The 25,413-nt window shown below is 37.4% G+C and overlaps 1 protein-coding gene across 8 annotated transcripts in view; it reads left to right on the forward strand.

Annotated features, from left to right (window-relative positions):
* LOC134527255 (mitochondrial thiamine pyrophosphate carrier-like) overlaps nucleotides 1–25,413 on the forward strand; it is a 192,606-nt gene that overhangs the window by 120,138 nt on the left and 47,055 nt on the right. For all 8 annotated transcript variants that reach the window (XM_063359774.1, XM_063359769.1, XM_063359771.1 and 5 more), the window contains one exon: nucleotides 23,290–23,449. In XM_063359774.1, coding sequence (XP_063215844.1) covers nucleotides 23,290–23,449 — 160 coding nt within the window. The remainder of the gene's footprint in view (nucleotides 1–23,289; nucleotides 23,450–25,413) is intronic.

A 25,413-nucleotide genomic window follows, 5' to 3' on the forward strand; every position in this document is an offset into this window, starting at 1 on the left:
ATTTCTTGTACCATCCCTGAAAAACGAACTGTCATTGCCTCTAAAAGTTCTCAGGTAATCAGTAAGGTTAGTGAATTTAGTTTGAACTCATTTTAAAACACTTAAAAGGGTTTCATTAACAACACTAATAGATAGAGCCAAGAATATGTGGTTTTATTTTGAATCTGATTTCGTCATTTAAAACCACACATTTCGTAGTTATTTCGTCTTTTAAAAAAATATGTGTTTTTTAAGCTATTCATGGTACTTACACAATATATTTCACGATTGGACATAAAAAATAGCAGTTAGGCCTATTGTGTTGTTTAGAATCACATTTAATCAACATTTTAATGTTCTGGTTAAACATTTTCTCTTAAAAAGTACCATCATTCATCAGGTCATCACAGTTCCAATTTTTTGGATGACACATTAAAATAAGAAACTGCGGAAAGTTTTGCTATGCACACTTTTACACAAAAATTATGAAAATGCTACCATTGTTAAAAGTTCTGCATTTTCTGGCTTCAGCTATCTTCTGTCACTAACAATTAAAGAGTATTTTGAAAAAGACCGTTCAGAGTCGACGTTTGAGGTTGGTATCCAGAGCAACTTCAAGGCTGCTGTTGCAAATTGTGAGTAATCTGCTTTCATTCGACACAAAATCTCCATCACGTCAATGTGGTTAACGTGTGGCTTTTGTTCTTCAGCGACAATTTTTTTAGGGCTACATATCCGCCTGCTAGAGTAAGCTTTGGTACCTGCTTGATGAATGGTAGGGTCTGGGTGTGTTGTAAGAATTCTTTATCATCCACATTAATGTTTCCCATATTCTGAGGGTCAAAAAGTGCTCCAATATTTGTAAAAAGATGCCGAGAAGGATCACAAGTGATCAATTCATTAAGTTTCAGCAGACTCAAATTTGCTGTATGCTTGAACTTCTCTTTCAGTTCTGCAGTATGTACAGTTCTCATTGTTGACAAAACGTTGTCAACTGATTCTGGCAATATACCTTTTGTCAGCACCTCAATTACACACTGCAATTTGTTTAGTCTGGATGACAGATCATGAGCACAAGGATATGAGCTGCCTTCCAACCAGTTGATAAAGTCTACAAAGTTAACACAGCTCTCAGCCACAAATAGGCACTGTGCTTTAGTACTCTGTGCTTCATGTGCTCCCAAATCCTTAATGTATTTAATCCCAGCATTGTCAAAAAAATCAATGATGTCATGAAAGTGGATGGCCAGGTAAGATACAGACTCAAACTAAGTGTTCCACCGTGTAATGACAGGCATGGGAAATAACTTCACTAAACCACTATCTTCCCCATGCTTGTTCCGTAGAAAGTCAAGGTAGGCATGTCTTCTCTTTCGTGTGTTTTGGAATGCATTGTTGACTTTACACACAAAATGGTTCAGATCTTCCAAATTATTCTGCCATATTTGGCCTACAATATTTATTTTGTGTGCCCAACATTGTACATGGTAGACATGTTCACCAAATATCCCTCGTAGTGTTGCCGCAGATTTGGTCATATAACGTGCATCATCTGTTAAATACGCCACTATGTTTACATCCTTGACGTCATATTGAGCAAATGACAATGACTGCTCTAGAACAGCAAGCAGCATTAGCAGATTCAAGTACACAAGAAACTCCTAGAAGAACACACTGCTAAGCCCCGGACACAAGTGGTTTAAACAAAATGTTGAAAATACAATTGTTACTTTTGTCAGTTGTTTCGTCAGCAAGAATGACAACATCCTGACCATTCAGCTTCTGTGTAATTTGTGCCTCTTTCCTTTCTCGTAGCAGGGGTATGTATTTCTTTCTCATCCAATCCTCTGTTGGCAATTCCCCTGTACCACATACATGTTTCAATAGCGACGCCAGCTCCTAAAAATGCTTCTACTGTTTTCAGTACAAACTCTTCCTTTCCTTCTTTAGCACGTTTAAGCACTGGTCCTGCTTCTAAAATACTGAGTTGCCGTTTTGAAGCCGATTATTTTTCTTTTACATTTTTGTATTTTTCACTCACTATCTGCTTTTTTAATGTGTCTTCATGCTCATGTTCCAAGCGGCAATCACAGTATTTGCACATCAATATTTTTCCATCATTAACAACAAATCCTTCACTTTTAAATTTGCTTGCACGAGAAACAGCGGTTGATTTATTCTTCGGCATATTTATTTTGTTTGCCGAGATGCTTTACATAACGTTTTGTTTACATAAGCCTACAATCCATAACAATGTGTTGGTATTTTTCACGGCAAATAATATTTAACGCCTTACTTTTGCTACTACGTTGTATTCATAACCAAACAAAAATGTCAACAATAATTACGTCACAGATGCCACAATACTGAGCATAGATACGAAGGCACTGGAAGAGAGAAGAAATTCAACCAGTGAACAATGAGTGCAGTCCAGTGCAGAAGCAGAAAACGCTGTGTTTCGGCCTAACGTGTGAAGTATCTTGCTTAGCGAAACTCTTTGGCATGACACTAGTAGCCGTTTATCTTAGTATAACTTTTTGGCGTACTCAACTCTATGTTGTTTACAATGCTAGTTAAAATGGCGGCGCGGCGTAGCGAAGAAGTGGTCTGCAGTGAAAACCATATACACTAGAACCCTGATTTTATGAACCCCGGATTTTACGAAGCATCGATTTTACGAATACATTTTCAGGAACCGTCAAAAAATCTGATATTTTGGCACCAAAACAAAAATAATTGGGGAAAAAAATGGTAAAACTTACAATAAAAGCTTATAAAAAGCTATTATTTAACACGCAGCATATATTTTGTGTGGGTTTATAATAATCGTACTAATGTTAGTATAAGAAGAGAAAAAAAAATTGGCTGTCTGTAAAGTCTATAACGGTTCGTTATATACAAAAATAAACAGATGTTCCGCCAATTTTTGTTTTTGTTTTATTTTTTCACAATAGAACGCACAGACGAATCCAAACACTTCCAAAAGAGGTTACTCACTCATTCCACATACATCTGCCCGTCGAAAAATGCCCGCAGTTCGCGTGATGAGAATTAACGAAAAAATAGCGTCCTTCAGTAATCTTTTAATGCAAGTACACGAAATTAGTGCGGCCTTAAACATGACCGCACCCAGCGAAAATTAATTTCGCCACGAGCCAAAACGCCGACGAAGGTGGCCACAATTTCTAATTTGTTATTGTCCGAATGAAAATAAAAAAACTTAGGTTAACTTAATAATCGGCATGGCTCTGACCACCAACGTTAAATTATCTCTTCAAATACTTTTACATAATTTGCGAGAAGCCACCGAACGCGACCTACTTGTGCAGCGTTCGATAGACGACTGGTGAAGTCTTGTCACCGTCTCCTCCACGCAGGGAGGAGAAATCACATGACCCCACCGACCAATCACACGCACGCTTCATTCACTCTACAAATCACAAGCCAATCACAGAACAAATTACAATACATGAAAAAACCCTGTACACACATAACTCGGGGCTTCCCTTGATCTGTTTCTTTTCAATTTCACATCAAAATCGGGGACTCCCATTCTCGTTCTCTCTCCCACACCGTGAGACAGCAGTTATCACTCAGTTCCCACGCAGTGGGGGAATTCCCGTCTTTATCTTGGTTGGCGGGGAAGCACTGTTTCTTTCTCATTCACACTTACAGGACTCTTATGCCTCTCTCTCCATACACATCAGACACAGTCCCGTGTTTTAGAATCATTCCACACGTTAATGAACATTACAAACAGCAATTATAATACAAATTACTTTACAAAATTAAAATCATTTATAAATAACCTGAAAAAGTAGGCCTAAACAATCAAAAAACTAGTACAGCGGCTCATTTGTGAATAATTACATAAATAATAGTAGTGATTGAAAACGTCTCTTAAAATACAAGGTACATTCTTAAAACACTCAGCACGTGAAAAATTATCAACTCTAACATACATAAAAACGGTAAATATCCTTGAAAAGACCTTTTTTTTAGAAATATTTACATTCATGAAAATAGTATTATTTAGCAAGGAGGGCAGGGGTCTTGCAACGTTACAAATCGGTTTACGGACGATAGTTTAACGTGATTTTTAAAATGGAAGAATAATTAACCTTTATTGCCGAAATTGTTGTTGTACTAAGCAATGAAAACCACGTTAACATTTCACAGGGTGTCTACTGACCCTGGAATACCTAAAAAACCTGGAAAAATCAGGGAATATTGTAATCAGGGAAAAATCAGGGAATTTTGTTAAAAATCAGGGAATTTTTGTTTGGTAGGTTGTAGTTGGCAATACGTTTTTTGTTTATTGATCTGCTTGCATTGACGTAGCATCAAGTGTATCGCGTCCCATTATTTTATTTTTGGATGGAAAATAACGAACAGTTCCCACGTCCATTTTCTTTTATTTACCATCGAATTCGGAAGTGGCGTTAAATCACGTGATACAAACTGGTTCAAGCTGGTCTGTTATCCTGCTGATGTACGTACTGCAGCATGTGCTTCCCACGTTCGGATTATACCGACAGGTGCATTTAATTTTAAGTATCTATGGATGACCTCAACGTAAACTGGGCATTTTTGTTAGCTTTGAAAATACATATCACAGACACTTTTGGTGAAGATTCACCATCGTTGCTATAAATTGGTAGCTGTGGACTTCATACGGTCCATGGTGCTTTCAAAACTGGAATTTCTGCTATACAATTGGATGTTGTAAGTTTTTTCAGGCACAGTTACTATTTGTTTATGCATGTACCTGCAAGGAGGGCAGATTACATTAGAATAACTGGATCAGAGCTTTTTTTTCCAAGAAATTTTGTGCAATCAGATGGAATACTGCAGTTGCTAAGCCTGTCATGAAAACTTTACCCCACCTAAAGAAATTTGTTAGTGAAGTTTCTATTTCATCTGTCTCTTTCAGTGTAGTGATAAGTGCTCTTGAAGATAATCTTCTAGAAGTAAAATTGACATTTTTCTACTCTTTGGCATCAGAGCTGGAATTATTTCTCACAATGTTCCAAAGTGAAGCACCCATGGCACCTTTTATCTATGATTCACTGGTAGACATTTTATTAGCTTTGGCAGGAAAGTTTTTGAAACCAGAGGTACTGAAGAGCTTTAGGGAGAAACGCAATGTATCTCAATTGGATGTAGATAACCAGGAAAATCTATTGACTGCTAACAATATCAAGTTGGGTTATGCAGTATGCCATGCCATCAAGAAAGAGAAAGTACCAGTAAAGTCTGTCCTGGAACTGAAAAATGATGTTAGGACTTGTCTAAAGGTTATGGTAAAAAAACTTCAAGACAAAAGTCCCCTGAAGTACAAACTTACCAAGGGAATTTCCTGCTTATGTCCGTCTGTGGCTTTAAATTCGGGTGTGAGGAAACAGCGTGTGAATTACAGTTTAGAATGTTGTCTTCAAAACAAGTGGCTATAAGGACAAGAAGCTGATAACATTGAGTGATCATATCAGTTGGTATGTTCCTCGCAAGATTCTGAAGCACTGTTCACGTCTTTTTCTCGAGAAGACTGGCGCTTTGATTAATTGTGGATGCTCATCCTTAAGGCACATACAGTAGCTGCCAAAACAGGTCTTCTAAAGTTTGTGAGAATGATTTTGGTACTTTCCAATGGAAATGCATCATTGGAAAGAGGATTTTCAGTGAATAGTAACACAGGCCTGCGATGAAAAAATTGTTTGGAATTTAAAGGGTGATTCTTAAGTATTTTAGTGTGCTCAATTCAGGAAAAATATTTTAATAAGTCCATCACGTACAGTTTTTTTACAAAATATACTTACCGTACAATTGTTATATTACAATTTTCCCCTCAGGAGTAAATGCATACACTAATGTTTTCTGATTTTGTATATTTATAATTATAATTGCGGGGTCTAATTAGTTTTAATTGTTTTAAAGATTTCTGGTATAAAAGCATTAAAGTTCAAGAGCAGGTGATAAAGATGACTTTCGGTAGAGGAATGAGAGCAGCCAGGGTGAAGAGGTTCTTGGCCGCCAGACAGCCAAGAACATGTTCAATCAGGTTCTAACAGGATTTTTCATGTTCTGTCCTTCTCGTTCATAGCACTTCTTACTTTCCTTCTATCATTCTTCCCTTGGTGTGCCGACCTCCGTAGCGTAGTCGGATGCACACCGGCTTACGGTGCGAGGGGTTCTGGGTTCGAGTCCCGGGTAAGGCATGGGTGTTATTTACAAGCTACAAATTGATTGATTAGGGCATGATAATGATTCGAATATGGACGAATTGTACAGAGATTTTATTGATAAGATATGATAAAAGAATAAAAAGCTTCGTATAAGGACACGCTCATTTCTGGCTGAACGGGTACCCCCCAAGGCCATAACTATCAAGGTAGAAGAAGAAGGTTCCCTTGGTGTTGACACAGTTAACGTGGTCTTACAGTCGTATAAAATCTAATTTGCTCTTGGTTTTGTTTGTGTGTGTTTTTTGTTTTTTTGACCACTGACTTATTTATTTATTTATAAAATGACCTCCAGAGGATGTCGTGTTTCTCCTGATAAGTTTTGTTATATTTGTGGAAGTTTTATTGTGAAAAAACAACAGAGAAATATTACTGATTTTGTGAAAACAGCGTATTTTGCCTATTTTGGTATGAAGCTAGGGGACCAAGACAAATCGTGGGCACCACATAAAGTGTGTTCTATTTGTGTAGAAGAACTTCGTCAGTGGACCCAAGGTAAGAAAAAATCTTTTCGATTTGGAATCCCCATGATCTGGAGAGAGCCTCGTAATCATTCAGATGATTGCTATTTTTGTTCTTGCGATATTCAAGGTTACAATTTGATTAATAAGAAACAGATTTTTTATCCAAATATTCAGAGTGCTATGCGTCCTGTTCCCCATGGTCCAGATATTCCAGTACCCGTTGCTCCAAAGTCATTAGATGATATATCACTACCAGAAACATCTGAAGAAGAAATCACTGTTTCAGGTGATGAAGAATTCTATATACCTCAAAGTGAACCTCAACTGTTTTCCCAATGTGAATTGAACGATTTGATCAGGGATTTAAGTTTATCTAAAGAATCTGCTGAGTTGCTATCTTCTCGACTGAAAGAAAAAAATTTATTAGCTCCAGGTACTTCTTTCTACTGGTACAGAAACCGTGAAAAACATTTCACTCCATTCTTCACTCAGCATGAGGAACTGGTTTACTGCCATAATATAACAGCGTTAATGGGTATGTTTAATATTGAGTATAATAGCAATGAATGGCGTCTTTTCCTTGACTCGTCAAAGAGAAGTTTTAAAGGCGTACTTCTGCACAATGGTAATAAGTATGCATCAGTACCAGTAGCCCACTCTGTTTACTTGAAAGAGCGTTATGGAAATTTAGAAATGATATTGTCAAAGATTAATTATAATGAACATATGTGGACGATTTGTGGAGATTTAAAAGTGATCTCGATGTTACTGGGACAGCAGGGAGGGTACACAAAATTCACATGCTTTATATGTGAATGGGACAGTAGAGACAAAAGTTCACATTGGATTAGAAAGGAGTGGCCAAGAAGAGAAGCATTAGTACCAGGAGTTAAAAACGTGTTAAGAGAAAATCTTGTCGAACCAGAGAAAGTTCTTCTGCCCCCACTCCACATTAAATTGGGTATTATGAAGCAATTCATCAAAGCATTGCCAAAAGATGGCCCGTGTTTCAAATACTTGGGAGAAAAGTTTCCAGGATTGTCTGAGGCGAAATTGAAAGAGGGCATTTTTGTCGGCCCTGATATTCGTAAGTTGATGAAAGATGATGTGTTTGAGACGAAAATGAATATAACAGAAAAAGAGGCTTGGCTTTCTTTGAAAGAGGTAATAACCAAGTTTCTAGGAAATTATAAGGACCCTAACTACATGTTCATTTGTAGAGAATATGCTGACTAAACTGAAAAATCTGGGTTGTTCGATGAGTTTAAAACTTCACTTCCTGAATTCCCATCTTGACTACTTCCCACAAAACCTAGGAGCTGTGAGTGAGGAACAGGGTGAAAGATTTCACCAAGACGTGAAAGAAATGGAAAGGAGGTATCAAGGTCGATGGAACATTACTATGATTGCTGACTACTGTTGGATGCTGAAGAGGGACTTACCGGACAAAGTCTACAAACGAGAAAGCCATAAAAGGAGCTTCAAAAAGAAGAGAATGAGGCATAATGAAGACGAATAAACATACAAATTGGTCATATCATACAGTAAATGGTGTTAAAAGCGCTCTAAGTGATTTATGAACAATAAATTTTATGATAAATAAAAATAAAGTGAAGTTTCTTGATCATTTATAAAATTGTATTATTTCTCCTAATTTTTATTTGCATTTTGTAGGAAAACCTTACGTGATGGAAAAAAACCATTGTCATATTTGGATTCAGCACACTTAAAAATATAAAGTTCAGCCACCAAATGTGAGACAATTTTCAAAAATTCGAAAAATGCAGGCCTGTGTAATCTGCTGACTGAAAACTTGCAGGAAGAAATACTGATCGCACTAAGACAGATGTACGACTTTGTTCAACGTTCTAGAGGTGTAGAGCATGTTGATATCACCAAGTCCATGTTACAGTATGTAAGAAATGCTAGTTGTATGCGTAAGGAAGCCCTGCAAACAAAACAAAAAGAAAAGGAAGCTACAGACAAGAAGAAGGCAGAAAAAGAAGAGTTGAAGAGGAGATCAAGGCATTGCAGTTGAAGAAGGCTCGAGTGTTGGATTTGGCTCGTTCTGAAGCAAGTGCAATAGACGCAAAAGTTGAGTCACTGCGAAGTTGATGGGAGCTTCCTTTTACTTATGTTTTTGCAAAAGTAAGTGTGTGAAATATTTGTATCAGCATGTTTTATTTGCCACGTCTGGAAGGTTTTTTTTTTTTTTAATAATTTAAGTGAGTTGAAATATTTTGAAACCCGTCAATGTACTGCTATGCAGTTTTTTCAGTTTTGTGGAATGTCGTAATTGTGTTACAGAAAACCTGGAAAAGTTCAGTTTTAGACCTGGAAAACCTGGAAAAATCAGGGAATTTCATTTACTATATCTGGTAGACACCCTGATTTCACTTCACTTTATAAACAGTCAACGAAACAGTTCACGTCTAGATGACTTGTAATTAATTTTAAAAACTGGTGTTTAGCTATAAAGTTTAAATATAATTATGAACAAGTTTTCATATAAATAAATTGTAATCAAATATCTATCATAAATTATATGAATCACCATAATTCTTTAGTCAATTGTAACATAACCTATTATTACTGCACTCGCCGTGCCTGGTTCCCGCGATAGCGGTTAGATTTCGCGTTTCATTCTGTTCGCGTTCGTCACCGTCGATAGCAGCACGGTAGGGGAATAACATGATTTTGTTTTTATAACACGATTTAATAACAAATACGCATCCCAAATACACCAAACTTATTTATAATGTGTTACAATATTTTTTAAAACATTGTGCAAAAGATCCCGGGTGTAATTTGAATTATTATGTGTAACTGTAAAACATCATTGTTCGTTAAAAACGTATTTGAATATTCAACATTACTTTTACACAACCATACCGATTGTGCTGAAAATCGGTGGACGATCGTTAAATTACATAATATTAATAATTCAAATGACGAAAATATGATTGAAAAGTCAAATCGATGGTTGTTCCAATCGAGTGGAAGAGAGATGCCACGCATGCGTACAATGAGCATAACAGGACACATCCGTAGTGGGAGAATGTGCGTTACGGGACACTTTTTCGTGCGTGCAGCCGGCGTTCATCGATTTTTTAGACGTCACGTCAAAATCAGACATTCTGCTTAAAAACACGGCAGCAGTAGCTTGTGCAACACAAGTGGGAGCGCGGAAATCTCGTCTAGACAGGCTGGCGGCAGCAGAGGCGGCGGATGCATGACGTCATACGGCTTACCTATCCTTCCCTTTCCCATACTTCAAGGTTCATCCCTCCCAGGCATACAAACCATCGTGTCTCTCTCCCCCTCCTCTTTCAACGTTCTTTGGCATGTGAAACTGTTAACATCCTTCCTCCCCTACTCCAAACTGCGTGCGACGAAAGCCAGGTTTGTATAGTCCATTTATGGTAAAGTGAAAAAATTTTAAGGGCCCCCGCGACAGCAATTTACCGTTAATTGTTTTGATACAATTTGTTTGTTAGTTACACAACATTATTTCTGCTGGAAAATCACTGAAAATTCAAATTTTTATTTAATGGAAAAATTTAGCAGGGCTGTAAAAGTATTCATTTTTACCGCAAATTAACTATACTCGCCCTTACTGCTGGACACCATTCTCGGCGCGTAACGCATGGCAACTACAGTTGTGTGCCGCGCACAGCCACGAAAAACCTACGCGATTTCCAAACTACACTAGATATCCGACTGGAGTCTGTTTACGAAAAGCATTTAAGATTTTGTTAATGCCCAACTGGTTCTTTTGATATGGGATCAAGAGGATATAAAATGGCTAAAAGGCATGTTTTCGAAGTTTTATGTGTAAAAAACCCTTTACAAATTTCTTGAAAGTATTAGAGGGAAATGCATTACACTTTTATGTTTATTTTTCCGCCATATAATGTTACGGTCACCGCTCAAATTTCACAGTTATCTGACGGGAACGAGATGACTGCGCGCTAGTTCAGAGCCTTGCACTTAGAGGTTTTACCGCGCTAGATCTACCATTGAGCGTTGCTCTTATCATCCCGCTTCACTAATACACACGCTGACCAGACGGCGCCCTAAAGCTGATCAGAGGAAGCACGTAGAAATGCAAGGCAGGAAATTCTTCCAGCTTATCAACTAGGACCCGGGCAAGTCTTGACTATCAAGCTTCTGTTGCTATTAGCATTAATATTCCACACTGTTCACAACTGGAAGATGTGACTATTCACGCAATCGTAGAAATAACAGTTTGTATAAGACGGGCAGGTTTAACCCCTTAACATATATATTATGGCTAGATATATGTGTCTAAAAAAACCATTTTTTAAAATTGGTTTTCTTGCAGTAATCTATTGTTTTTAATATGCAAATAAACGTACCACATGTAAAACATACGTTTTTACATTTTTTACAAAATTATGTAATTTTTAATGCACTCTGTTTTACTAACCCGAGTATACTCGTCATTGCTGAAATATATGTAAATACATTATAAATATTTATGGAATATAATTAAATAGATAAATATTTAGATAAAAACATTTAACACAAATTGGAAGTTATTATAACAACATTACTAATGTTCAGCATGGTTAGAATTATTTCTCAAAAGTAGTTATCTGAAAATCACATTTGTGCAGCAATATATTTTACCTATTCAATATGCAAATGGACATACCACACAAAATACATTAAAATTTCACATTTATCACACCATCATGTCATTTTGAATGGACACTGGTTTACTAACCCGTGTATACTCGTCAGTGCTAATATTCACTAAGATTACTAAAAATATTTATAACATTAGCCAGATATAGTATAAGCTTACATAGAAACCAATGAAATAACTTTTGCAACATACCATATTTCTTTTACAAAATTACATCTACTTTTATAAAATTGCCTGAATAACATGAAAAACAAAATATGTACATATGATATGTAAATGTTGTCAGTCCGAATAGATCTTCGTATAAAAATTTACCTCACAAGGTTTGTACAGTATACACTAATTGCAATAGCTGAACATTCACAAATACAAAAAAAAAATCATTGTAATGTCAAGGATGTCATTCTTTACAAAAAACAAAGTTTTTATGTGAGACATTCAGTTTTTTTCACAGCACAATAAATAAAAGAATGTTTATTTGAATACAGTAGCTGAATAATGTCACGAGTCTGTATTGACATTTGTGAAGTTATTCTTGAATGCATTTCACTCTGACTGTAAGCCTAACTAATTTCTGCCTAAATGTCTGCTGTTGTATGATAAACTCTGAAGCACGGCACTACACACAGTGGCACACCACAGTCTTCACACATGTACCGTGTTTCACGCCGTATTTTTTTCCCCCGTGCATCTGTCACCCTGCTGCACATTGCACACTGGCGTGTAGGATTGCTTTTTTTGTCAGTTGGCGGGATCGTAGCTGGAAAGTGACGTTCAGTCATTCTCAGTGGATTCGTTGATTTTCCAGGCCTACCTCGTCCTGGCGACATTGTTGGCTTGTGAAACTGTTCAATCAAATTTTTGACAACAGCCTCTCTGTACTCCAAATGTGACTGCTTCCCTCCCAACTTTGAATATAACAAAAATGAATTCCATATTGCTAGGTCCACTAAATGGAAAAAAATCTTCTTATAGTATTTTTTCCCCTTCTTCCTGGGTACTGCATAGTCTGTTGTGCGCTGGTCAACAATGTCCACACCTCCCATTGTACTGTTGTAATCTAACACAACTTGTGGTTTTATGTGCTGTTGTCCATAGATTGTAACACTTTTCATTTCAGAATTGTGGATTGTAGACAACATTGTGACTGGTTTTTTGTCCATCCACTTCAATGCCAATAGTTTCCCTCTTTGGAAAGCCATGACACTGCCTTTCGGCAATTTTTGTTTCCGCAATTCTGGTGGCATTTCTTTTCTTGTCGTTTTCACAGTCCCATAAGAATCGGTTCGATGTGATAGCAACATATCTGATAGCTGTGGTGAGGTATAAAAATTGTCAGTAATGACACAATAACCTTTCCCAAGAAGAGGTTTCACTAATGACATAACTACTTGTGACGACATTGGCAAGCCTTTGTATTCATCCATCAAAATTGGTTCCTCGTCCGGTGTAAATTACGAAGGAATATACATATCCACTTGACGATTCACATAACATGAATGACTTTATTCCGAACCGCGCCCTTTTGAGAGGTAAGTACTGTTTCCAACCTAGACGCCCTTTATATAACATAAGGCTTTCATCTACTGTGACATCTTTTTCTGGAGTGTAAAGTTCAGAAAATTTATTTTGCAAATGAATATATATAAGCCATATTTTGTTCAGTTTAGGGTTTGGATGGGTGGCTGCATCATATGACTCATTATCCACAAAATGAAGAAACTGTTTCAGCTGAACAAATCTGCGAAATGGAATGGTTTTCCTAAAAAATGGTGTGTCAAATATTGGGTTCTTAGCCCAGTACATTTGATATGTAGGTTTTTTGACTATGCTTTGAGCCACAACTAGTGCAAGAAAAACATAGATTTCCTCTTTGTTTGTTGGTTTCCATTTTGTTTGAGGATGTGTTTGAATGTACTGTGATGCAAAACGGTTCGTTTCTGTAGCTATGAGTTCAGCCAAATCATTATCAAAAAATAAGAGAAAATAACGAAGAAAATTATCGTCAACATTTACATTTACATTGACGCCTGGTTTACCTGTAAATGGGTATCTTGGAGGAGAGATAGTTGGCAAACTACAGTTTATCTCACACCACATTCTGCCAGATATCTCTTCACTACCTGATTCTTCTGAGCTTGAAATGTCATTATAATTGTCGCTACTATCAGATCCCAATTTATCAAGATCACTCACGTCGCTTCCTTCACTGTCGGAATCACTCATATTGAACAATTTCTATTATTCACATTACAGTAATGTTGACACCTCAGCTATATAAACATTGGCGGGAACATCATAAATTCATAATAGTACTATTAGAGACATCTAATGTAAAATTTTTCAAACACAAACGGCGAACGCGTGTAAGTAGGCTACCGTGATGGATCGAATCTGCCCTGACATCTAGTGGGTAACATAAAACTACTGGAAGTCTGTTTCAAAGGCTGAAAATACCTACCACGACATCTAGCGAGAGCTCATGTAACTCATTCGAGAAAACTCGAAATAATATAATCAGACGCACGTTTTTGTTAGTCGAACGAGTAAACTCGGGTTAATAATTACGTGCCAAATGTAAAAAAACGAATATACTCGGGTTAATATGTTAAGGGGTTAAATAACGTGGTATCCTGTCGCGTAGCAAACATTAAATAATCTTTAATGTTAATGCTACGCGACAGACGGTAGCCCAGCGCTGGGATGGGAAGGGAAGGGAAGGGAAGGCAGGCGCCGGGCAGGCGAGTGAGTGAGCGGTCGCCCGTCTGCGTGGCGCCGGCGGCCGGCTGGCAAGGCGGGTCAGCACACATTCCATATTCACACGCTTCCATCGGGGGTTTTCTTTTTGTTGCGTTAATAGTAATAATATTCAAAAGTATATTATTTTTATGACCAAATACACACGAATAATACTAGAAACATTTAATACAAACGTTAAACAATTTTTTTCTTCTGGTTGGTGGGGGATTAAAATGGGCAACCCCCGATTTTACGAAGGCACCGATTTTACGAATGCAATCCGTAGAACCGTGAGCATACATAAAATCGGGTTTCTAGTGTATGTAAATTTCGCTTCATGACTTTTCACATTAAAATATAAGAGACTTGTATTGTGTAATTTTGGTGTTATTTAGCGGTTTTTCTTAAAAATCGCTTTTTTCACATTTTTCATATAAATTCGCGGAAAATTTCGCTATTTCGCGATTCACCATATAATCTTGGCCCTACTAATAGAATTATACTCAAATTTGTAAGCACTACGTAGTCATCTATGATTTGTGCTACCATTTGATCAATATGCAGAGAAAACTGTTGCTGATTTAAAAATAAACTTTCTACTTGACTGGTCACTGCCACATCACAACACCATCTTAAAAAATCTCCAATAAATGTTAAGCATTGCTTTTCTCTATTAACCACACTGTCATACTCCAAATCCTCACCAGCTGCATCATTTAATTTATTCATCAACATATCGATGGCTAAGAGCACAAAGGTTGTATGTCCAAAAACAGAACAATGGAAGAAACAGCAAAATAATGTTTTGTGACAAGTCACCTAAAGAGTTTTACTTTACTGTTGTTGTGAATTATATATATGTTGAATTGATTTATTTTTAACATAGATCTGACAGTATCCATGTACTGTTTACATTGTCATTGACTCACTATTCCCTACAAATTATTTTTAAATAAGGTCTTTATTATGTGATGGTGGGACATAAAACCTTTGTACTGAATGATAGTGTCCCTTTAAAACTATTCCTTACAAAATTGTTTATGTTGCACTAATTTCTACAACGCAGAATTCTAATGAAATACAATATAAAGATGGTTATAAAAAAACAAAACACATCACAAAGAAGACACAAAAAAATTCACATAAAGAGAACTAATTAATATATTTATTTTGCCTCTTGTTCACTATGCAGTTCATAATGCATAAACTCAAGGGGAAATTTGCAATGAAATTGCTTGTGAAACTCATTTACACAAAAAAATTAAATCTTATCACCTGTCTCAAAACAAAATTCCTTCTATTTTCTTGTTTACGTCTTTTGTTGTGTTCACACACTTCTTCAGATTCACTTTCTCTAGTGTTGTAGGGAACACCATCTTTCCTCCCCTTTTCACAAGGAAGAGCTTTGAACCAAGCAGCGTATGTTTCTGGAATGACACCTTTATCCAGCAGTTTTAACAGATCTTGCTTTTTCTGGACTGATATGGGTATCCTCTTACTGTTCGCAGAACTCAGAGTAATGGTGCTCCATTTAAATTTCTTTGCCCTACGCCCAAGAACAGAAAACTCTAAGAAGGTCTCATCACTCAGATTGTTCTTGAACTGGACAGAGTATGGAAGTTCTTTCTGAAACCGAAGCCACTTTATCCCTAGCCAAGATATCTTGTTCCCATTGGTATCTTCTTTGGTGTTTGATAGAACCCTCATTCCTAGAATCTTCATATCTTTTACATCTTTGAAACTCATATTTTTTACTTTGTATTGACTTCTTTTTTTTCTGGCCATTTCCATTACAACTTGATATTTCTGGGTGAATAGATGTTAATGTACTTCCGGGCACACTCAATTGTGGCATGCATGGAGTCAACTTCAAGATAAGAATGACCTGACTCCATATATTTCATGTCACATATCTTGAGGTGGTCTATAGTATGCACTGCATATAGCATGGCTGCTGTGATGAACTGGTTGCGATTCTGTCCACCAGCTGTGTCCGAATAAAAAGTCACATGGTCAACAGAATCAGGCAGCATCTGCAGGTAGTTAAAAATACAGGACCCAATTTCTGAGGACCCTTTTTTCCCTTCAGTTTTCCCAGACGTAGCAGTAACCATCACCATTTGAGTCAAATATTGTGAAATTAAAAATCGACAACTTCCTACTGTAGTAAATCTGACAGTCTTCGGCATGGGGAATGTAGAGAGTCGCTTGAAGGTCAAATGTTGCAGTCCTTTTCTTTCCTTCACTTTCTCTGGCACATTTCATATCACTTTCCTTCATTGACATGGCTTCTTTTTTCCTTCTGTCATGGGTTATCCACTTTTCTGCCATTTTGGTCTTATCTGAAGCCTCATAATAAATTTTACATGTAGCACATCTGTCTTTTTTTGGGCACATATGTTGATTATTGTGAGTCATAAGAATGAAAGATTCGCCGAAATACATTTTCCTTAACAGGTATTATGTTTTCGTTTGGACAGTAATTTGTCTATAGAGCTCAGCAACACTTAGTTCTGGGGACAGGTAAAGCCTTTTAGAAACACGCCGACAATAATGTGATTCTAGGCGAGGGAAACTAAAAATTATTTTCATGAATTACATAAAAAGAAAACAATGCCCGGTTTTGCGAACACAATGGTTATAATATTATTAGAAGACAACATTTGTCTACAGCAGCGTCGGACACAGTTGCTTTATTTTCAGCACAAAGGTAGTATTAGTGGACATACAACATACATTTGTCTACAACATCTTTGGACACAGTTGGATTCTTTCCAGCACAAAGGTAATACATATCGGACATACTACTTTTGTACACAGAAAAAGTTACACACTGGACGTACTACTTTTGTGCTCGTAAACAACTCCTTCATTATAAATGAAAAGGTAGTATGTGGGACATGCCACCATTGTCCTCATAATGATTAGTAATACACTGGACATACTGCAAGTGAAAAAAAAGCAATGTTAAGCACTACGTTGAAGAAAGGACATAACACCTTTGTCCAGAAGAAAGTGTACACCAAGGAGAATCAGTCAGTACCGATAACTCGATTTTGAAATTTTTTGGACATACAACCTTTGTGCTCTTAGCCATCGATATCTGAGTTAAACATAACCTGTCTTAATTCCCTGAACACCAGTCAGAGGATGCGTTAGAGGGGCGAGAACTCAAAAGTGTTATACCTTCATAAATTTCTGACGATTGCAATAGCCAGGGGACCTTAAAATTTAGTGATACCGATGAGGTATACAACATCACCTTCGGTAAGGGTCGAAATGGGCGCTAGCGATGACCCCCACTGTCTCAGGTTGGAACAGCGAATGAGATGCGTCATCCCCTCGAGACAGCACCAGCATGCCCGTCAGTAGCCACCAGCCAGTAGTCTTCATTATGAGGGCCCGAGTGGCTTTGAGGATATCTGATACACTCTTACAGGCAACTTGAAAACCAAATTTCAAACTGATAAATCACTATTAAACAAAATTACCCAGACCAAAATGAAATGTATCACAGATTAAAGCACACACCAAATAAACACCAAAACAAATACTCGAATGCCTTAGCCGATGCAATACAAACAATCTAGACACAATACAAACATATCTCAAAATCAACACCACCATCAAAAAACAAAATAAACTCGGGAAGCATAGAATAGTTTCATTCTTTTCCACCTTAAAGTACCTCAGAGCTAACTTTAACTTGTTGACACTTTTTTAACCGATACAGGTTATCTGATATTTTTGTCTCAACTATAAAAGGACCAAACTACCGATGAAACAGCTTCGAAATCCCCTTTTTCTGGATAGGAGTAAACACCAACACTTCCTGCCCCACCTTGTAACTCACTGCTCATCTTTGTTTATCATACCTGTGTCCGTCTTTACCATCTGGATTAGAATTGTTTTGGTAGAAGACGACATTAAGCAAAGAAAATTTTTTAGCCTGCGTACTTAATTTTATGTTAAGTACTGAAGGTTGCTTAGTTTCATTTATCAAAGGCATTAAACTGGGGTCAGACTCTTGCATCTTAGCCAAATCAACATCTTGCAGAACAAAAACTGGCAATTCTTATGATTTCTCTTCGTCACTTAGGGTTCCACTTCTAACTTCCTCTGCTAAATCATTACCTTTAAAACACACTGGAATTAGTTGATGCATCCTGGCATTGATGCATGAATGTTCTTTTACCCTGACACAACCTAACCTCAAAGTAGGTTCTGATTCAATTTTGTTTAAACTAGGAGAATCATTTTGGATTACTGATTTCTTAACCTGGTTATCACAAGGGGGTGAGTAAATTTTATCATGTCTTCTGCGTCTGTCTTTGTTTTGGTGACTGGGCTTAGCCTCCCTCACTTCCGCGCCTTGGATTGGAATGCTCGCAGTGGGATCGTTTATTGTAAATAAAGCATTTCTGTTTCTCTGACATGAAATTACTGCCTCAAACTTAGTGAGAAAGTCACATCCTAAAAAAAGGTCACGGAATAGTGTCTCTACCAGTCCTACTGGGTGATAATACAAAAATTGGCCTAATTGAAAACGCAGCCTAATCATGTGATTCAAGTGGTGGTTTTGTCCAGACACCCCTGCAAACACTCTGTGTTCTGCTGGTTTCCAAAAACATTCTGGAATAAATTCACTGTCTACTAAGGATACGGCAGCGCCGCAATTTATAGAAACTGGGATTTCTGTCCCAAAAATCTTGTATTTTAGACTGAACACTCCATCGCACTTAAATAGGGACATTGTCTTTTTATGGGATGTGTTAATATTCTGCGCATAACTCGTCCTGCTTAGTTTTCCTGTTTTCTGATTAGTTGGCTGTGAGCTACAGTTCCACTACATGTGTCCAGGCTTGTTACATTTAAAACAAATGGGTTACTTATCAAAGGTCCTCTGGGTTCTAACAAAGGTTCTAACACCTGATTCTTGGGTTATGTCTCTGGGTGTACTGTTGCGATTATGTTTGTTAGGTTGTTGCGAGTGTTTGTTAAAATTATATTTTCTCCACTAGGTCTGAAATTTTGTAAGTGTATGGGCTGGACTCGTAGAACTTCCATTTCTTCACGCAATTGCTTTAACTGTTTCCCTAACTCCATTAGGCTGCGGTGTGTAAAAACCAAGTGACTTGGGAGTAAACATTTTTAATTTTAATTGCTTATTAAGCATGTTTAAATGATTATTTGTTAGTGATGTAAATATTGGCAATCAATAAAACTGTGTAGTAAAATCTTTAATTGGGCTATCCATTTACGAACCCAGTATTTTACCCACGACGATTATTATTATGGTTTTAATAATCCTTAACAATATTATTACTATACAGAAATATTACTAAGTATAAAGGAATAGTACAACACAGTAAAAACAAAAAAAAAAATTGACTGTTAGCTAATGCTATGCATATAAGTAGAGACAACTAATACTAGCATGATAATGATATGCCTAAAGCTCTGTTATAAATTTATTTCCCTAGCCGCAGTATTTAAGTTGGTTGTGGTATGTCTTAAGAATTATAACACTAAAAAAAAAAAGTACTTTAAAAATGGGGATGGTCAAACCTATTACTATAAAATGAATTTAAATTTCCACCCACCAGCACTATAACAAAATTTAAATTTCCACCCACCAGCACTATAACAAAATAATAAGCTTCTAATAAATAAAATAATATGTTAATGGATTTGTTATAGTGGTAGTCAGCAAATATGTCAGTCCAAGATGACGTCTTTAGTATTAGAACACACAAACTGGTATTATAAAAAAATGGCGTGTCCTAGCGGCCGTCTTTATTTTTCTTATAGTCATTGGCTATTCAATAAAAAAATAATGGCAGCCTACACGAGATAGTAATTTTTTTTTAAATAAGCTGCCATTGACTATAAAAAAAGCTGGCGGACTATATGTTTAAACTTGGCATGACTATGGTGTTTGAATTTGGCACCAAATACTATAATAAATAGAGGGCGGCCTATAGCATACGACTGCATAATTTTTTTAATTAACCGTCAGTACTATTAATATAAGCAGTAGAAGATATATATATATATATATATATATTTTAAGTTGGTGCCAAGTACTATAAAAAAAAGCTGTCCCTAGTAGCCAATTGTATAATTTTTTTAATTTGGTGCCAAGTAATATAAAAAATTTGGTGGCCTACAGCAGACGAATGTATGATTTTTAAATATGCCGCCAGCACCTAGTACTATAATAAGTTTAAACTTGTTGCATCTGATTTTTAAATTCACCGCTGCCACCAACTAAAAGCATCTTTATTCCTTATTTAATTCTTTCTCCCTCTAGTGGCTAGCATTGCTGACTGCTGATTAGCGTCCCCGGGTTGGGGGCGTGGTTGCTATGATAAAAGATATTTATTTTTAAAAATAACACCACACCAGTGCTCCTAATTTTGGAAAAATGAACCTTGATGGCCACCTGTTACATTATTAGCAGACAACAACCACCGTCACCTTGTAGCCTGGGCACCTGGTGCCTTGCCCACCTCATTACGTGGTCTGACCACTTGGTTCCACACTGCCAGAACAAAGATGGTGCCCATTTGTTTACACTCCCAGAACCCCCTCACTCTCCCTACTGATCACACACACATTCACACATGTTCTCTCATGCATGCACACATGTAAATGCACACACATGTACATGCACACATACAGACACTGATACATGGACACACACACAGGCAGGTAGTGGGGTGTAAAGTTCTGTCTATGATTGTTAATTTTATCGAAATTGTTAACTGGTTTAATGTACATAAGAGTTTGAAAGGAAATTTTTTCATATTCATTTTTCTTCCAACGAAAAATACATGTCTATCACACAATTTGTCCAAAAGAAAATTATCAGTTTTGGTGATCACTACTCACACTAAGACCAAATAAATGGGAACTACATCCTGGGTGACCAATGGACCACCTGGGCCTACGCTGCATGTCTGAGGCCTAATTTATATTTCATACTTCCATATATATATATAAAATATTCAGAATGAAATGTATTACTTGCTTCATGGTCACAACCCTTAAACATGAAACTATCCATCTTTATGCACTTTTAAAAATGTATTGGTTAGCTGCCGAACGGCCTGACGTCTTGGCACAGAACTCAACTAATGACTGACGAGGCCATGTGACAGCCTAGAACCCTTCAGGGAAGACGGAGTCACATGACCTCAATGACCAATCACAACTCACTCTTACAAGGACATAACAGTTTTAAAACATTTCTTTACCCTTGTATCGAGGTTTTTCTGTAAAAAAAAAAAAAAAAAAAAAAAACAATACATACAAAACACAAAATTCTTTCTGATTGGCTCCGACAAACCCCTGAAAATTTTACAATCTTCCGTGGGAGCGAACTTCTGCCAATTTTCCCATTTTAATAATAAATATAGAATGCAACAGAACATATCGGCAACAAAAAAAATGCCTGAAACATTAGTGCTTTCTGTCTTTCCTTTCCCCAAAACAGTGCCATTGTTTTAGAAACATAATTAATTATACTTAGCTTCTAAATGAACACAAGTCTACTACAAATCACACAATTTAAACATAAACTACCCTAGCAAAGAATCAGAAACTAGTAAAAAAATATATATTTAAAGGCTTTTCTGAATAAAATTTTATAATATAAATATTACTGAGGAGACTATTCATGTCAATAAATCACACATGCTAAACTAGGTCACCATGACCTTGAACCTGCATAATCAGCTGATAAACTGCATTTCTAAAACATATTGTTATGAACATCAGCAGGGCCGCAGCGTGCACTGGTTGGGAGCTGGCTGGCGGCCCATTACGGCCACTGAAATCGCATGGCCGCCGCAACGTTCGACATGCTGTGCGCGCCTTGTGGATTACAAGGCTCACTGCTTCCTCCCTCCGCTCTCCTCCACTCCCGACGCGACGCTCTGCCTCAGTGCCGTTACTTGAAACCTGGCAGCTGGGGAGTGCCTCGGGCCGTCGCGCGAGCTACCGACGTCTGTCTCGATAATTCTGGCGTCGGGTCGGCGCGGAATGATGCGACTGGCCCCAGCTGCGCTCGTGAATTCTGGAAGTGGCGTCTAGGCCCATATAAGCCCAGGATGACGCCCTCTGACAGAGTTAAGTTCCGGTGCGATAGTCTGGGCGATAGTGCCACGGGTGCGGCGGAGTTCTGGTACGATAGTCCGGCCGATAGTACTGCGGGTGCGGCAGTGTTGCGGGGCGAGTGTCTGAGCGAGAGTTTCAGGGCGAGAGAGTGGTTCCAGGGCGATAGTCTGGGCATTAGTGCCGGGGGTGCGGCGAAGAGTGCCGCTATGTGGCGGAGTTTGGGAACGATAGTCCGGGCGATCATGCGGCGGAGTTCCGGGGCGATACTCTGGTTGATAGTGCCGTGCATGCGGCGGAGTTCTGCGCCAAAGAGTCTGGGCGATATTGCCGCGGGTGTGGCGGAGTTCCTGGGCGAGGAGTTCCTCTGAGAGCAAGTTTCTCAGCGATAGTTGGGTGGCGAGAGTACGGTGAAAGTCCTGAGTGAAGATCCGAGCGAAGCATCGAGCGGAGCCTCGGCGAAGGGAAGTGCGACGGCGGCGACGGAGTCCCTAAACGGAGGACCACGAGGGGTTCTGCATCGAGAATTGCGCCAGATGTGCGGCCCAGCGAGGTGTGTGGTGTGTAAGAACCGAGTGACTGGGGAATAAACATGTTTTAAGTGTAATTGATTATTAGGCATTTTTAGAAAATTATTTGTTAGTGATGTAAATATTGGCAATCAATAAAACTGTGTAGTAAAATCTTTATTGGGCTATCCATTTACGAACCCAATAGTTTTTCCCACTGCAAATATTATTTTAATTTTTAATAATTCATATCAATATTATATCATATGAATTCTCTGCAAAGTTGGGGAAAGCAGGGACCTGCAATGCCACAAGTTTTGTTATTAGTATGGATTGTTATTTCAGAGTGTTGAATTGCTAATATTTAAGGGGCTACAGCTCTTGAGCCTTTTCAATTCTACTCGTTCAGAACACCCTTCACATACCACTTTAAATTAACACAGTGGTCCGAATCAAGTTCATTATTGTAAAGTTGTGTGAGTATAATTAGTGTCTGTATTTAACACACTGTGAATCATAGATCATTACCATTATATAACTGTAATGTGCCTATGTATGTGAAATTTCAGGTTTATAAAGGTCTCATCAACTCATTCGTAGTCATCTATAAGACTGAGGGCATCCCTGCATTTTTCAAAGGTCTTCTCCCATCATTGATCCAGATAGCGCCTCATGCGGGTGCCCAGTTTGCCTTCTACAGTGGTTTCAGAGACCTTTGGAAAAGATATGGTAAGTATCGTGTGTAATATTTATTTGCGTGTCAAGTATAGCTGTAGGCTGTTGTAACAAGTAGAAACACCATTTACTACGAAATACAGTAAAACCCTGTTAAGACGTTTTTCAAGGGACATGATAAAAACTTTTTAAAAGGTAAAACTTCTTAAAAGGGAAATAGTACAGATCATTCATACATAAAAAAAAATCATTAAAATAACATACTTAGGTTATGCGCTGTTTGTTCAGCTTTATTTTTTTATTCTGCCATTTTTGGGGATTCCATTACCACAAATATTTGTAGTTGGTTAAAATCCTCGTATTAGTTTTAAATATTTATTATTGATTTAAGAAGTGATTTAAAATATTGAATTAAATTTTAAGTTACCATTAAAACCACACTTTGTAGACCCTCAGAAGCCCTGGTGCAACCTGTACAGTGTTTGCTTGTAGGAAGGCCCTTATGTATTAGCTCTATCATTACCAATGGCCAAAGTGGGTTGAGTAAAATTAATGTTTGTGAGAGATACCTTAAAAACCACACACGGGAGTCCCTCAGAGCATGATGCTATCTGTATTGTGGTTGACTCTTGAATTTTATTTTTTAATCCTTGTAGATACCTGTAGGAAAGTCCTTAATTTTATCAGCATCATTGCACATTTTCATCTAAAAAAATAAAAACCACGACAGAATTTGCCTTAGTTGCGTGGAATAGCATAGGCTGTTGTTACAATCTCTCTGTACAATGATACACTGGACATAAATAAATCCAGCAGATAGAGCAGTTAACATTCTTGGTACTGGTGTTAACCACTGCCGTTACGTTTTCCAGCATTCTTTAATTTTGCTTCAAGGGTATTACAAAATTTATAAATCTTTTCAGGGCAATTATTTGTCGTAAATACATGTATCTAAATATACCGGGTAATAAATATTTTATTTATGGATTAACTCTGAATAATAACATGTTTACTGTGACGGGCCGGAAAAAAAATGTACGTAATAGCTACCGATCACAGCTGTGTTTTTTTTTTACATGAGTGAAGCGCCATAAACATCTCGGTCACGGACAACAGAAATTAATGCCATGTTTGAAAGATTATAAACAAAATATTTTGAAAATTTCTCAGGAAGTACACTCTACAAATTCTCACCTTTTAAATAAACGTTTATTTCAAAAACACCATCACTCAAAACCTATATTTCCCCACCCCATCTTTTTTCCCCGTCTTACCGTACCAATATAGGTATACGATTTTCCGTGACATTTTTCTACTCAAGGCATTAGTTTTCATATCCTGAGATTTTTTCAAATCATTTTATGTTTTTTTTTCTTAGTATGCGTAGATGATCACTACTGTAAACTTTCCGCAATCATTGCAATGTTTTACAGAAAAATAAAATTACAAAGTACAATCAACATGCAAGATGTCCGTCGTTCCTTTAAGCAGTAGCAGGTTAACCAACCTTGTAGCTTTGAAGAAACCGGTTTATTATGCAGCGTTGCCATGCGGCGTTGTCAAGTTTTGAATAAACTTCGTACCTTGATTTTTTAATGCACGTTTTACGAAAAATTATGCACGATTTACGGGTAAATAGGGTATAAGTCTGGCCAAAAGTGGAAAAATATATTCATTATGTCCACCATATAAAGTTTTTACCACAGTTCTCAACAAAAAATGAAACAGATTTAGCTACTTATATTGCTGTAACAGTTGCATCACATTTCACGCAATCAGGTCAACAAATTTCTATTGGTTTGTGTTTGTTGTATATTCGTCGAAGTTATGCCTTGACTTGAATGAGGGGAATGGTGTACAGATGGAATAGCCCCATAAAGGATACAAATGCAATTGGTCAAAAAATATATCGTAACAGTGTGCTGCATGTGGCAAAGGTTATGGTGGTTATGTTATTGTTTTGAAACAACTGTCCAAATGTTTAATTATAAATAAAGTTTAAGAGTGTAAAGATAAAC

The sequence above is a fragment of the Bacillus rossius genome, chromosome 1 (genome assembly GCF_032445375.1).
Source record: "Bacillus rossius redtenbacheri isolate Brsri chromosome 1, Brsri_v3, whole genome shotgun sequence".
In the NCBI taxonomy this organism is placed as follows: domain Eukaryota; kingdom Metazoa; phylum Arthropoda; class Insecta; order Phasmatodea; family Bacillidae; genus Bacillus; species Bacillus rossius.